This window comes from Ziziphus jujuba, chromosome 2 (genome assembly GCF_031755915.1).
Source record: "Ziziphus jujuba cultivar Dongzao chromosome 2, ASM3175591v1".
In the NCBI taxonomy this organism is placed as follows: Eukaryota; Viridiplantae; Streptophyta; class Magnoliopsida; order Rosales; family Rhamnaceae; genus Ziziphus; species Ziziphus jujuba.
Genome location: NC_083380.1, coordinates 8,052,092 through 8,066,397, shown reverse-complemented (window position 1 = coordinate 8,066,397; position 14,306 = coordinate 8,052,092). Strand labels below are relative to the sequence as shown.

Sequence of the window (14,306 nt, the reverse complement as noted above, 5' to 3'; positions counted from 1 at the left end):
ATATACATACACACTATGAAAAATATATAGGGATGGTATATGTGAACAATAAAACTTTAATACTCATAGATATCCTTTTTAAACTTGGATCCTTTGCTTGTTTTTTTCAATTCTTTTTTATGCTTTCTTTTTCATTATAATTATTTATTTGAAAATCATCTAATCTAATGATAAATAACAATGGCACATCAATTAATATGGCATATGACTTGTCCATGTTCACAAAATTAATGTGCAATATACATGTTCTTTCTCTTTCTTTTCCTTAGAGAGAGAGTACGCTTAGAGAGAGAAATGAGAGTTTTGTTGGGCATATTGGGACCGCCTAAAATTGAAACTATTTCCTCTGTTATTAAATTGAAGATTATCATATCCACAATTTTCTGATAACTGAGTCCAATCCATGTGTTAATTGACTCGTTGATACAAGGGGTGAATTTTGCTTATTACTATATTTTTTTTTTATTTTTTTGTTTGCTTGTTTATTTAAACAATGGCACATATATGCTATATTTTGATTATATATAACTTAAGTTACGGAGGAAATTTCATTTTTACCGAGTGATTCGTTGTTTAGCTTCTTGTTTTTCTATTCTTACGTATAATTGCTTATTTAGTGGAAATATTATTTGTTTATATATTGCAGCTACAATAAAAATATTAGTTGTCTTTTTTTTTTTTTTATTTGTTGGCAATGGATGATAAAATCGAATATTGGAGATCAAATTAATTTTGATAATTTAATTGGAAACCAAGATCTGATATGGAATTTGATTATGAAGGTTACAACTTGTAAATTCTACAATGAATAGGGAGGAAAAATGAAAGACTAAAGGAACTCAAACCAAAGAAAAAGAAAGACAACAACATCTGTATTGCATTAGCAAATATATGTAGGTTCTATGCGATATTAATTGATATGTCATTTTTTTGACCATTAAATTGAAGAGATGAAGATGAATTTGATTTGAGTGATTAAGATGAATAAGTTACCAAGTCAATAAAATAAGACACATATTGTTAAATGGTTGGGTTTGGTTTTTCCTTGGTGTTTGAAAACTGAAAAAAAGGTATAACTCAACCATAGATATATATGTACTTGGTCAAGAGGGATGAGCTATAGATATAGTCAAGTCAAAATGAAATGTAAATTAGCTTTGGTCATGAACCAATAATGTAGTAAACAAGACCCTGCTGGCGGTCCAATTACAATTTGGTCAGACAATACGGCTGCGAATTTTCACTTTGCCTCCTGTTTCTTTTTACGTAATTAGTCTTGGAGAATTGATGGAATTATCTCTCAAGACACACTGCGATAAAAATTGTTGATGGCATTTATTAAATATATAAAAAAAAAAATTTACATACTTTTGATGGTCCCAACTCCCAATTCTTCCTCATATGGATCACACATATACAAGGTGTGACGGAAATTGGTACTTGTGAAGTATTAGGAATTTGATCCATTAAATATATATATATATATATATATAAATATTTAAATCTTAATTGGACAATTAATAATTTTTAATCATTTATTATGTTATTATATTTTAATATTTAACATGTCACCATATTTTATAAAATAAGTGGAGAGAAAATTTCCAAAGATCAAATCATAGTATTTTTTTTTTTTCCTTTTTAGAAGATCAAATTTATATGTTTTATTTGTTTTAAATTTATCCTTTTTTTTTTTTTTTAATTTTTGCCCTTTTGTTTTTCTTACATCAGCATTAACACATGGTGGCATCGATATTAAGTCACGTCAAATTTTTACAAAATTAGTGAAGTTTAGTATATGTATATATATATATATATATATTGGGTATTGTAAAGTTTTGTACTTTTGTTACCACTTTTTTATTTTGATCAAAATTTTTATTACCATTTTGAGTATGGAGAATAATATTCTATTGCTACGTATAAAACGTATATATTTTACTGAAAAGATAACTACAAATACAATACTAAATTTATTAATTCAATAACATGCATTTCTTTTTGAAAAGAATTCAATAACATATTTAACTCTGTTCAGTAAGGAACTAAAAACATTTTTTCCTTGAAACTTATAATTCAACAAGCTGTAAATTTTTATATTTTAAATAAATTTAGTTAGTACTATTTATATATGTTTGAACTACATATGTTTTTATATGAATGAAGATTTATGTTTACTACCTAGCAAGTTGGTTAATTTATTCATATATAGTTAACTTTTTTTATGTTTTTTTCCTTGGGACAATCTGGTAATATAATCTACTGTTTGTTTGTTTGGACAATAATTGATTCGAATTCCCTCACCCCTAATTTAAAAAAAAGAAAAAAAAAAAAAGAAAATCAACTTTTTTATTATTATTAAATTATTCAATTTTGTAATATCTAATTTTCACACGACTACAAAAAATACATTTGTGGCTGTGATGAAAGAGTGAATAGAATTTGTTTAAGGAATATATGTTTTGCTTCCACAGCCACCGGGAAATTAAGAATGGAGAAGACAAAAGAGATATAAAATCCAACTGTTTAGTTCCAATAAGACTGCCAACAAAAATAAACAAATTCAATGTGTTTTTTTCTTTACTTTTTTTAGTTCACTAAAACCAGTACATTGAATTGAATCGTATGCCAATAACATCAATAAGATTATAATACTACCAGTGATATGTCAGTGCTTAAAGCTAATCAAATAATTGAATTCTTAGTCATTTAATTTATTTCAAAGTGGAAAATTCCTAATCCATAATTAAAAATGTATTAACGACTAAAATTTTCTAGAAAGCTTCCAAGTCATAGATGAGAGATCGATATTGATGAAAAGACCTAAAACACTCCAAGAATAAGGAAGACTTGATTGAGAAAAAGTCATAGGTCATTAGTCGATACTCGTGAACCATATAAGATATTTCAAAAATTTTAAAATAATCTCTTTTTTCTTGTCTCTTAGGCGTCAACACTTTCTACAGTTTCTAACATGTTTTGCACTATACCTCTTTTAGTATTGAATTAGTATAACACTCTCAAAGCTTTTTTTTATTTTATTTTTTTATTTTATTTCTTTTATGAACAAGTATAATAATAAAAAAAATAAATTTTGTTCTAATTAATATAATTTAGTAGTTTAAAAGTTAAAAGTCGCTGAAAAAGGTTTTGAATAAAATGTAATAGTCTAAAAGTTAAAAGTCACTGTAAAAAGGTTTTGAATTGATGCAGCTAATATTTATAAAATTTTAGAGGGCAAAGTGGAAAAGTCGAAACTACAGCATATTGATGATGCCAAAATCCCCAAAATGTTGAAACATTTCCCCCCGACTCTATATTCTAATTTCTTTAGTTTTGATTTTAACTAGAAGAATTCTAATCTTCAATATAGGAGGGGAAAAGACTAATATTTTCCTTGGTATATAAAAATAAACAAGTTCATGTATATAACATAGCTAATCTGTATTCACTGTTTTTAAGCATGATTCCAAAAGATACTTTGCCGTTCAAACTTTTCCTGAAAGATACAGCTAAAATTAAATATTCTAAGAAACCCAATAAACAACTTAGATTAATACAAATTGTTTAATGATCTAATTTTGGAACTAATTGCTCCATTTACTATATTCTTACGATCATGTTTGGAAAGTTTCTTCCTTTGAATCATTTTGCTTCCTTGTAGGAGATATTATAAATATTATTATCATATACCAAGTGGCATTATTGCAGATAGATTAGTTTCAATTGCTTCTTGCCATGTTCATTGTATTAGGAAGAATTTTCTCTTTACCAATAGGAAGTTGAAGGCAAAAAGAAAAAGAAAAAACCATAAGAAGTGAGCTGCAATAGGCTTAGAGTACTTTCAGCTGTATTTTATTTTATCAATTATTAATCCATCATTGAATAATAAGTTCTGTATTTTCCCAAAAAGAAGAAGAAGAAGAAGAATTAGAATAATTTCTTATATTTAGATATAGAGAAATTATAAACTGGTGCAATTACATTAGAAATTATTTCTTGCTTTCAAAACTATTAACAAGGCTTGGAATCGCCTTAGGAGAGCTAGACGAATTATATGTTCCTCAATTTATATAAAAAAGAAACCAAAAAAAAAAAAAAAAAAAAAAAAAGGTCATGTCTCTCAACTTATTATTACATATTTAACAAGTTCCTGTTACAACAGACGTGTATCAGGTTGCCCCATGAGTATACTAGTATTGAGAAATTTTCCAATTCTATAAGTTTTCTACACAACTTTCCTATTTCATCTTGAGATTGCAAAACCGCTGCTCCATAGAATTTCCTTGATGCTGAAAGGAATCTGGATATACTTCTTGTCCCACTTGAAGCCACAAATCATTGTCACCATCTACTACTTCTTTTCCTTCTTCTTCTTCACATCTTTCGTATTTCAGCAGTATTCCGAACAAGATCTTTCCCTGCTTCCACATAAATTAGTTCTACTATTTTAGAGAATCCAAGTTATAGAACTACAAATTTCAACTTCAACTTCACTTGATAAAAGATGACAAACAAAACATCAAAATTCAGAATACTATGTCATGACTGACCTTGACTCTTCTGTATGAGGCTAAAGTGGCCAATGGTTCATTTGACTTCTGTGTTTGTCCAGCATCTTGAACAATGTTGATCATCTGGCAACGATTGCATCCGCCTACGGACTGGTGGAAAAAAATTAAAGCATATATTAACGAAGAATAATTATTTTAACATAGGGAGCCAGTGGTTTCTATTCTTAGTCAACAAGTACTTACCGTGAAACATTTATTCCCCATTTTGATATTTCTCCATCCATCTTCAGCGTATGGTTCACCTCCAGATATGACAATGTTGGGGCGAAATCTCATTGGGTTGACTTGAACTGGTGCTCCTTGAGCACCCTCTTTTGCATCTATATATTCATTAATCAATGAGTTAAAGTTCCACAATTCAGAGAAACATGAACAAAAATAGATTTCTTTTTTTTTTTTTTTTTAAACCTAAGTACAGATAAAAGACCCAAAAAAAAAAAAAAAAAAAAAAAAAAAAAAAAAAAAAAAGAAAGAAAGAAAAAACCAACATGCATTTTCATTTAAAACTGAAAATAACCCAACTTCATCACATATTTGCATATGAATTGCAAAAAAATTAATATTTATGACAGAAAGAGAGTGCAGAGTAAGAAAGTACTTTTGCTTAATCTGTTGTTAAGGTCGGCTACGCTTTCCTCTGATATTAGTAAGAGCTGAGCTTCATTAACAAAATTTAGTATGCCCTGGACATCTCTGCATATCCCTGTTTTTTTTCCCTTATTCAAGCAACCATTGTAACTGGAACTAAAAGAACGTGCCAAAATGCATGGTCGACCAATGGCATTGCTAAACCAGGTGTTGACTTCATTATTGTAGCCTAGAACTTCATACCTAATCAGACACATTAGATTCAACAGTGAAGAGAGCGAAATTCGTAAACAAATTCAAGATATAATTACATTTAGAACGCAATTTACATTCATGTGAGAAATATAAAAATTGGCGATATTTTGTCAAGACAGCAAGAAATTAGGCAAAACATATATACATTGGCAAACAAATTTTCCAATCTCAGCAAGCATAAGGAAGCAAAGGTATATATTAATATACCACATTAAATATTGCTCAAACAAATTTCAACTAGGGAAATTTGGTAAGTTTCATCATATAGATAAATAATTTAGCAAAGGTATATATCAATTTCGTAAATTAAATTAGATGGCAGCACGCAAATACTATTGATGTCTTTTCCCCACATTAGTACTTGCATTCATCTATGAATTCTAATTAAGTAATGAGGGGGTTCATAGGGGACTAATTTCATGACATAATCACTCCAAATTGATCTAAATCTTTCAGATAACCACATGTAAAAATCATGAAAAGAAGAAGAAGAAGAAGATGAAGAAGCATGACAACCATCAAGCATGCACAACAAGTAACACAGAAATTACATCTCACCTATGACCGTGATTATGGATTTCTTCCTTCTCACTATTACATGAATCTAACATAAGGTTGATGTGCAGTCTATCTTTGCAGCGTGGTGACTCTACGAACAATATTCCTTGATTGATGTCAATAAAAGTACTTATAGAGCACATGTCAGGAACCTAGAAAACCAAGTTAAGAATAATGGATAATGAACAAATTCTTCAATGGTTAAACTGTTAATAAAGGAGGCAACAATATTTTGCAAACAGCAATGAGTACTTTCATGCATATAAGAATACCATCATCTGTTTTAGCCAGTACTTTCTTGCATACACCTTGATGTTAGTGTGTAAAAGATATGTATTAGAAGATATAATAATTCACCTTCTTCTGTGTAAGTATTTCACCACTAAGGCCAGTAAGTACCCATTCGCGATCATGACGCAGACCTGCTCCAAAAGGTGAGCAACCCATTCAAGGAATGAATAACAAACTTACAAACATAAGTGAACAACAAAACCTATAGAATATAGCTATATCTGTAACACTAGTACAGATCAGGAATTCAATTTACGAGCAAAACCCTATACGAAGGTGTGACCATGTCAGGTCTCACTGGCAACATAACCATGAAAACCCAGAAAACCAAGCATGCAAGCATTCTTTTAAACCCACTTAATCTGTTAAATTTGCAGACATCTTCCCCTACTAAAAATCAACTGGTCAAAATAAAAACAAATCAACATGCTAATCAAACCAAAACAAATCATTATGTAGAGTATGAATAGCTACCAGTACTGCTCAGGGGCCAACTTTCCACACTGAATCCTCCACATGATTTAATTGGATAGATGATCATATTCTTGAGATAGAAACTGGCAGCTGGTCTTATTTCCCGACCTACAATTTAATAATATTTCAGATGTCAAACATGACAACGAACTCGCATAATAATGTGGTACCGCTGCAGAATGTTTTTAAGTACCTATACTTAAAAACAGATCACTTAGATCAAACTTTGAAAAAGGGAAATGATGGTATGCAGTTCCAAGTAAACTTCAATTCATTTTATAGCAGAATATGATGCCGCACAGCAGAATATGATGTAGCATATAAACTGACAATTATATGGTAAACAAATGGACCTTGCTTTAACTGAAACCCATTTGCGGTGCAATTCGGCAATTCTACAAAGGATCTTCTCACAAAATCAATAAAACTCTGCATTTTACAAAACAATACAAATGAAAAATTAGACTGATACCAGAAGTCCAAAATTATGCTTTATCAATTACTTTTGCTACATATTTAAGTTGATTCTGTTAGAATCTGTACATGTAGAATAAGCAAGTAATCTATCAATGCTTTTTACAAATTGGAAATTGCCAAGTCAGAAACTGCTGGAATTACTTTAGTCATTTATATATTCACATAGAATATATACTCAACAAGTAATGCATACAAAGAAGACTTTTATACTCAAAAGTTTGACTAAACTCCAAATGATTTCAGAAACAAAATCCACCTTGGCATCTTCATATGTTGACATGTAACCAAAGGAAACTCTCACAGCTCCTGTTGGTTTTCCGTTAAGTATGTCATGATCATCCCAACAAACATGGCCAGCCTAATGTAAAAGTGCAATTGTTAAAAATGTATCCCAGCTTTATCTAACAGGAAGCAAATATACACAATAAAGTGCAGTTATTTGAATAGATCAACATTGATTGATATATGAAAAAACAGAATAAAAAGCACCTCAATATTTGAGAGAAGATCCAAGTGAGACAATCCAAGATATTTTGCACAAGCACCAGGATTGCAAAAACAACCTGTCTACAAAGAAAGCAGTGGAAAAAATGTAACAATCAGCATCCATCAAACGTTATCTAACCTCTAAGGTCACCAAGAACCATATCATGTATCAATAGGATTGAATATCCATGGAAATTGCTATATTAAAAAATAAAAAAAATAAATAAATAAACATGAAATATATAAAAGGTGGATAATTAGCTGTACAACATGTACAACACAAAACAATTAAATGCCAACCTAGACAAACACATTCCAAAGTTTAACCCACAGCCAGTAAAATGACTGGAACTAGAATTATGTTGACCCAAAAAAGTCCAATAAAGGAGAACAACCACACCAGTTTAACAGAATATACAAATTTAAGAACCACAAAAAATATATAATATGAAGTTTATCTAAAACAGAGAAGCAAACAAGCATTTTCTGGAATATTACCCGTAACTGGATTCCAGACAAAGATGCCAGCTTTTCAACTTCACGATATCCATACCATGACCCATCTGGCCTTTTCAAGTTGAATGAGATTACAGGACCAAAGTCACGGTAAAGTACCTAGTACAAGGAAGTTCCGACATGTACCAAATTATTTCTGATCAATCCACATTTCAGAAATAAAAAAAAAAAGTTATACATCATCAGTGAATCCTGTCCACATATAATAAAATATATTTCTGTATGTATGTATGAAGAAGGGCTAGACACCAAATCATCCTTCCATGAAGAACAGAAATCAGAAAAAGGAATATAATCAATCATGTCTGATTAGCAAAAACTGGGGATTTCAGATTTTCTTTTTTAAAATACTTCTTATGGAATTTGCTTACTAGCTCAAGGTAACATCCCTAACATAAATTTAGTTAAGTGAAATTATTAATTACAAAAATAAATAATAAAAAATAGAAAAGAAACAATGCGTCCTTCGAGTCACTTAATTCTAAAATTTTAATCAGTTTTCGTAAAATATAAAAAAGGGTGCACATTTGATTTGCTAAAAATATAAAAGGGTGCACATTTGATTTGCTAGCTAAGACAGCAGCTTTATTAAAAAAGAATTGCTACACAGAAAATTAGAAGATTAACCTTTGAATCTTGACATCCATAGATAATGCAAACACTGGCTCCATTTTCATGCCCTAGAGACAAAAGCATCTTCCTCACGTATATGGCAAGTGACTTTGTGTGCCTAGAAGGTAACATGCCGTCATGTTATAGATGTGTTACTTAAACTTAAAGCATAATTATTAAACTATAGTAAGTAAATAAAAAATAAAATAAAATAAAATAAAAAATAATAACACTCAAAATGGCGAACAATATGCTTTTTCCAGGGAAAGAATACTTTTTGTGATCAATAGTAGAAAATTTGGTTCATACACTAAAAAATGAAAAATATTAAACACTCTTTTTCAATTGATGAAAATTATATTAATGGAATATATAGATTTACATTAAATGAAGTTATTATTTTTTCTTATTCCTCATCAGAAAAGGAAATTACAAAAAAGCACAATATTTAGCGGGATAGCCAAAAATGAATGTTTCGTACTTCCTGTGCTAGAAAAGTAGAATCTGACACATAAACTTTCATGAAGACAATATTTGACAAAAGACCAGAAGAAACAATGAACGTCATAATATAAACAGCAAGTAGCAACCTAACCATGTTAAAGGCAAAAAGTATGCATGCGATTAGTGAAACTAACAAACTATTACATACTGGGATATAGCGGCAACAGTTAGAGAATTAAGAATTCTGAACCCATGTAAAATAGAAGCAATGCTCAAGAAAGAAATTGTTCCATCCTCAAACAGTTCTTCAACAGCCTTTCTCCTTTGTACAAAGTCGACATCAGCAATTGAGGCGGCTACTGTTCCTGTAATCTTATTAAGTTCAATAACAACGATAACTATATTAAATATTAACTGGAAAGTACGGCATCTAGGTTCAAACCTCCACTAAAATAGGTCTTCTTCAATAGCTTGGCAGCATCTGTATGAAATAATGCAAAATGTAAATTATAATGCAAAGGAGCATACAAATATAATATAAGTCTTCTTCTAGAGCCCAATTTTAAAACCTGAAATGATGGCTAGCAAGGTAAAAGTGAAAATAAAATCTTCCATAGTAGATGGCTGTCGTACACCCCCATCATATTGATTAAAGAAAAATAAAGAAGATGGCCAGGCCAACTAATGATTTTTTCCTTGTAAACTTTTCCCCTTAGGGAAATTAGTAAAAGTATATTTTTTATTAACTTCAGGGTGAGGCACCTGTGTTTGATGAAGTTCAGAAAGGCTACAATCATGAAGGAGAAGCATGTAAACAGTGTCAATTGTAGGTGCATGTAAGGAAGGAATATTTTTTCATAGATGGTCAACATTGTATCAGAGCCCTTGGTTGCCATAGCAAACCACAGTCCTACTGTATTTTATAACTTGTCAACCCCGTAAACAAACATGACTATGAATCACTGAAAGTACATCCATATAAGTATATTCCATTTTGAAAATAATAAAAGTCAACAGCTTTAGCAAAAATTTAAAAGGCAAGCATAAATCCCTATTCACCATTTGAATAGATAAAACAGAAAAGAGGTGGCTGAAATACCTACCAGAAAATCTTACTCAATATGAAATGTTATAGACTGAAAATCCTTTTAACATCACTGTCGCAGAATATTAAATGTTTCTGAACAAATTGCTTACCATTTCGAGCAAGAAGAGCACCAAGTCCAGTTGGATAACCAAATATCTTTAATACCCAAAAAGAATAAAAATGAAGGAAATAAAGATCAGTATCAAATGTAAGAATTTCAAAAGGTAAAAGCCAAACCATTCATATATACCTTGTAGAAAGATACGCAAACAAAATCTGCAGGATACTGGGATAAATCTGGCGGTTCTGTAGCACATCCTTTTGCAGCATCAATGAATACCATCCAGTGCCCACTATTTGTGACATTAGAAAATAAACATAGATATTAAATGAATATTACAAAAACAGACGAAGCACTCTTTTAGGAGCCTGAAAAAACCAATCCTCTTTTTATTTAGCAGGAGCAATAAAGAGAACATAAAGATGCTGAAGAACAGCTAGATGACATCTGACAGGTACAGAAAATATAAAAGGAAAAAAAAAATGACCAAGCAGTATTCTAAAATATGGTTTAGAAATGTAACGATAACTGAGGACTAATCAGTATTACTTAGATTTCATGATTCGAAATCGATATGATATTACTAGCACTGGGAGATCCCAAAGGTTGTTGGCAATATGACTATGCCATGAAACAAAAAGTACTTAATAGGATGAAACTACTCTGCCAGGAAAACCACACATTCATGGAGAAGTGACGAGGAGGAAAAGCAAGAGATTAAGGATAAAAATATATGAAGTTGATCACCTATTTTCCTTGGGAAACTTTGTCCTTTCCAGGTGAAGCATGTGCTTTCAATAGTGGACAAAGACTCAATAACATAAACAGAAGATGTACACACATGCAAGCAATGCTTCTACACAAAGACTCAATAAGGCACATGCAAGCAATGCTTCTACATAAAATCCCCCATTGAAGACAAATCTCTCATGATGACATATCTCTGTTTTACAATAAAATGAAACAGAAAAGAGAGAGAAGAAGAAGAATGGACACAAATAACAGGGAGACAGCAATAAAAAACCAAATTTGACCTAACAAACATCATCGAAACTCAAAATCAATACTAAAATAAGTTCCTATTTTCGATTATTTTAACTAGACAAGAAAAGTATTTTAGTGGCAAATGAACCCAAAAGTTAAAATAGGATGCACAAAAGGATATGATTTACATACTTGCAAAATGGAGAGCCTCCCAAAATTCTTTTAGAATCTTTCTTTATTGTCTTCACCAAATCCAGGCTGAATTTCAAACCTGAGAAATTGCACTCGGAGGGGAATGCAAACAAGTTGTACACATTACCTGCATCCAGGCAAAGTACATGGTCAAACAAAATTACAGAATCATTATCCCATTGTAACAATAAGTATATCACACCATGCAAAATTGCTATATAATCTTTTATGATGTAAAGAAACAAAATGCTATTCCAGCAGTAGGCTAATTAAAATCTCAAGTCATGTAATGCTTCCTAAATTAATGCCAACCATTATCCAAAGAAATACACGAACATATATCTACAATATGAGAAGAAACCACCCAAAAATTACCTGTTGGTTCATTTTCAGGGAACCTAGCTTCATTTCTCCTTTGTACTTGGTGCTGCAACGCCCCCATAGATGCGGCACTGCCATTGGATAATTTATGATGCACAGTCTCCTCCTCAATATCAATTGCAAAGGCTGAAGCTCCTTGATCAAGAGCATATCTAAAAGTTTTTAAGGACTACAACGCCAAGAAATTAGAAAGTCGTAAGAAGGTCAAAACAAAAAGATAACGTAAGCAATCAATGGATGAATGGTAGGATACTCTCGGATCCCAAGGACACTGTTGTGATTCTCCATTGTGTACATAAAACAGCTGTTACGGCTCCATGGAAAGGACTCCCCTACCAGCTTCAACGCTGCAGTTGCCCCAGAAGTGAATATGCAACTGTACTCTTTTGGGGATGCTTTGAAATAGTCAAGGACCTATATGAGAGCAAAAGTCACAATGAGAAGCCTGGCAATAATTCACAGAAAAATACTTGGACAAAAAAATAAAATAAAATAATTTTACACATATGCATTAGTGGAGAAAGAAAAATATGAAAGATTCTGTAACAATAAGTAATTCAATAATCTATACTGAAAATAAATAATTATGAAAGGCAGTTGTTTATCCACAATGTATCTACTCTATTTCTTTACGAAACACCAAAACAGCTCCTGCCTAGATACTACTTTCAATTGAAAAGCTGAATATTTAGAAAACTAGAGACAACAAATGCTACCTGTTGTCGGGCTTCCCTTACAAGATCACCAGTGGCAGAGCTGGTGTCACTTTGGCTGTCTAAAATCCAATTAAGGAACTTGACAAAATCAACATGAACAACAGAACTATAACACTTATAATTTCACAGAAAAAAATAATAATAAAGAAAAGAAAAATTGCAAATTTACAAGGGACATATATTAAACTAGTTAAATTAAAAAATAAAAAATAAAATAAAAAGGGGAATAACACTTGGGATATCAATTACCTAGTGATTATATCACTTAGTAAAAAGACTAACTATTTTTTACAATTGAATCAAAATAAGACAATAAAATGAAGGATAAACCAAAACGATAAAAGAGAATTGCTAAAGCTTTTTTCTCAAAGTATAAATAAAGTATTTCCAAGTATAAAAATATTTTTCTCAAGCACACAGTACAGAGTAAAGAAAGAAATCAATGAAATTTGTAACAAACAACAGGATACGAGGGTTTCCGTAAACATTAGCAGTAAGGTTCTTAAATATAGCTTCCATCTGCGACTCAGAATACAAAGTTGCTCCAGCATGATCCAAATATACCTTACCTAAATTTAAAAAAAAAAAAGAAAAAAAAAAGAAAAAAGAAAAAAGTAATCCCTCTCTGTTTGGCCACTGAGAAAATTTCATTAAAAAAATAAAAAAAAAGAAGAAAATTTTTGTTCTTTTCGAGAAATTTCGAAAGGAAATGTAAAGAAGAAGAACTTGCCGTCAAGTCGTTTGAATTCAGTAGCTCGGATTTCGTCGATGGTTTTGGGACCGTTCGGATATCCATAAGACTCCCCAAATTCCTGAAGGAATACCTCCTTCTCCACGTCCATTGATTCTTATCAAACAAACCGACACAGCCGGCCGGCGAGGTTTGAAGGAGCAGTTAGACAGAGAGAGAGAGAGAGAGAGAAGAAAATCAAAATGATTGAAATGGTAGAAGGTTTTGGCTTTTAAGGCTTTGGACTTCTCAAGTATCCAACGGTAATATATTACTAATATTGTAATTTAGAAAAATTATTTAAATACAAAAAATAAAAAGAAAAAGAAAAAAGCGGAAATTTTTGAAGACAAGAGAAAATGGTTGACTACTGAATGTTGCACCGGGTGAGACTCTGTGTTCGATTTGGGAGAATCCAACGGTTGAAACGGTGACACGTTTCTCGATCAAAACGTGGTTAACAGGCCCACCATTTCCACAACCGGGCCCAATACCCATTTTTACCTTCTTTATTTATTTTTATTTTTTTAGAAACTCCCATTTTCAGATCCATTGTGTAATAAAATTGAGAAAGAATATTCTTACATGTTTTATTATTGACAAAATAAATTGATCGAAGAAAAAATAACAAATATTATATCATCCAAAACCCATTTAGTTCAAATAGAGAAGCGTCAAACAGTGGCAAATTCAATTTTGATTGCCGATTAATTAATGTCATGGTCTTAGGTAAAGTCCAACATGCCAACTTTCACTTAAATTCTAATTAAATATCGGCAAGCTTTATACATCTAAAACTTGCCAAAAAAAACGAATTTACTTTAAACTCATATATATATATATATATATATATATGAATTATAATTTAATGGATTGTCTA

General features: G+C 31.0%; 1 protein-coding gene across 2 annotated transcripts; it reads right to left on the bottom strand.

Moving 5' to 3' along the window:
- Positions 1–3,928: 3,928 nt before the first annotated feature.
- On the bottom strand, positions 3,929–13,667 carry LOC107417969 (molybdenum cofactor sulfurase). Of its 2 annotated transcripts, XM_016026632.4 has the most exons (22): positions 13,427–13,667; positions 13,167–13,265; positions 12,697–12,755; positions 12,234–12,394; positions 11,975–12,132; positions 11,600–11,726; positions 10,613–10,715; positions 10,473–10,518; positions 9,718–9,756; positions 9,484–9,640; positions 8,847–8,949; positions 8,202–8,318; positions 7,707–7,784; positions 7,474–7,575; positions 7,094–7,169; positions 6,741–6,848; positions 6,333–6,397; positions 5,976–6,127; positions 5,173–5,405; positions 4,758–4,894; positions 4,554–4,664; positions 3,929–4,421 (listed from the first exon to the last, which is right to left on the bottom strand). In XM_016026632.4, the coding sequence occupies exons 1-22, from the start codon at positions 13,536–13,538 to the stop codon at positions 4,242–4,244; spliced, it is 2,523 nt and encodes an 840-aa protein (XP_015882118.3). In that variant the 5' UTR covers positions 13,539–13,667; the 3' UTR covers positions 3,929–4,241. The 2 variants fall into 2 exon arrangements, with proteins under 2 accessions (XP_015882118.3, XP_060670732.1); XM_060814749.1 differs by lacking the exon at positions 7,474–7,575.
- Positions 13,668–14,306: the final 639 nt, after the last annotated feature.

Coding starts and splice junctions, on each gene's coding strand:
- LOC107417969 (XM_016026632.4), bottom strand. CDS start 13,538: ATGGACGTGGAGAAGGAGGTATTCCTTCAGGAATTTGGGGAGTCTTAT. Junction 10,716..11,599: donor GGAGGCTCTCCATTTTGCAA/GTATGTAAATCA, acceptor TGTCACAAATAG/TGGGCACTGGATGGTATTCA. Junction 5,406..5,975: donor ATCCATAATCACGGTCATAG/GTGAGATGTAAT, acceptor GTGTCTGATTAG/GTATGAAGTTCTAGGCTACA.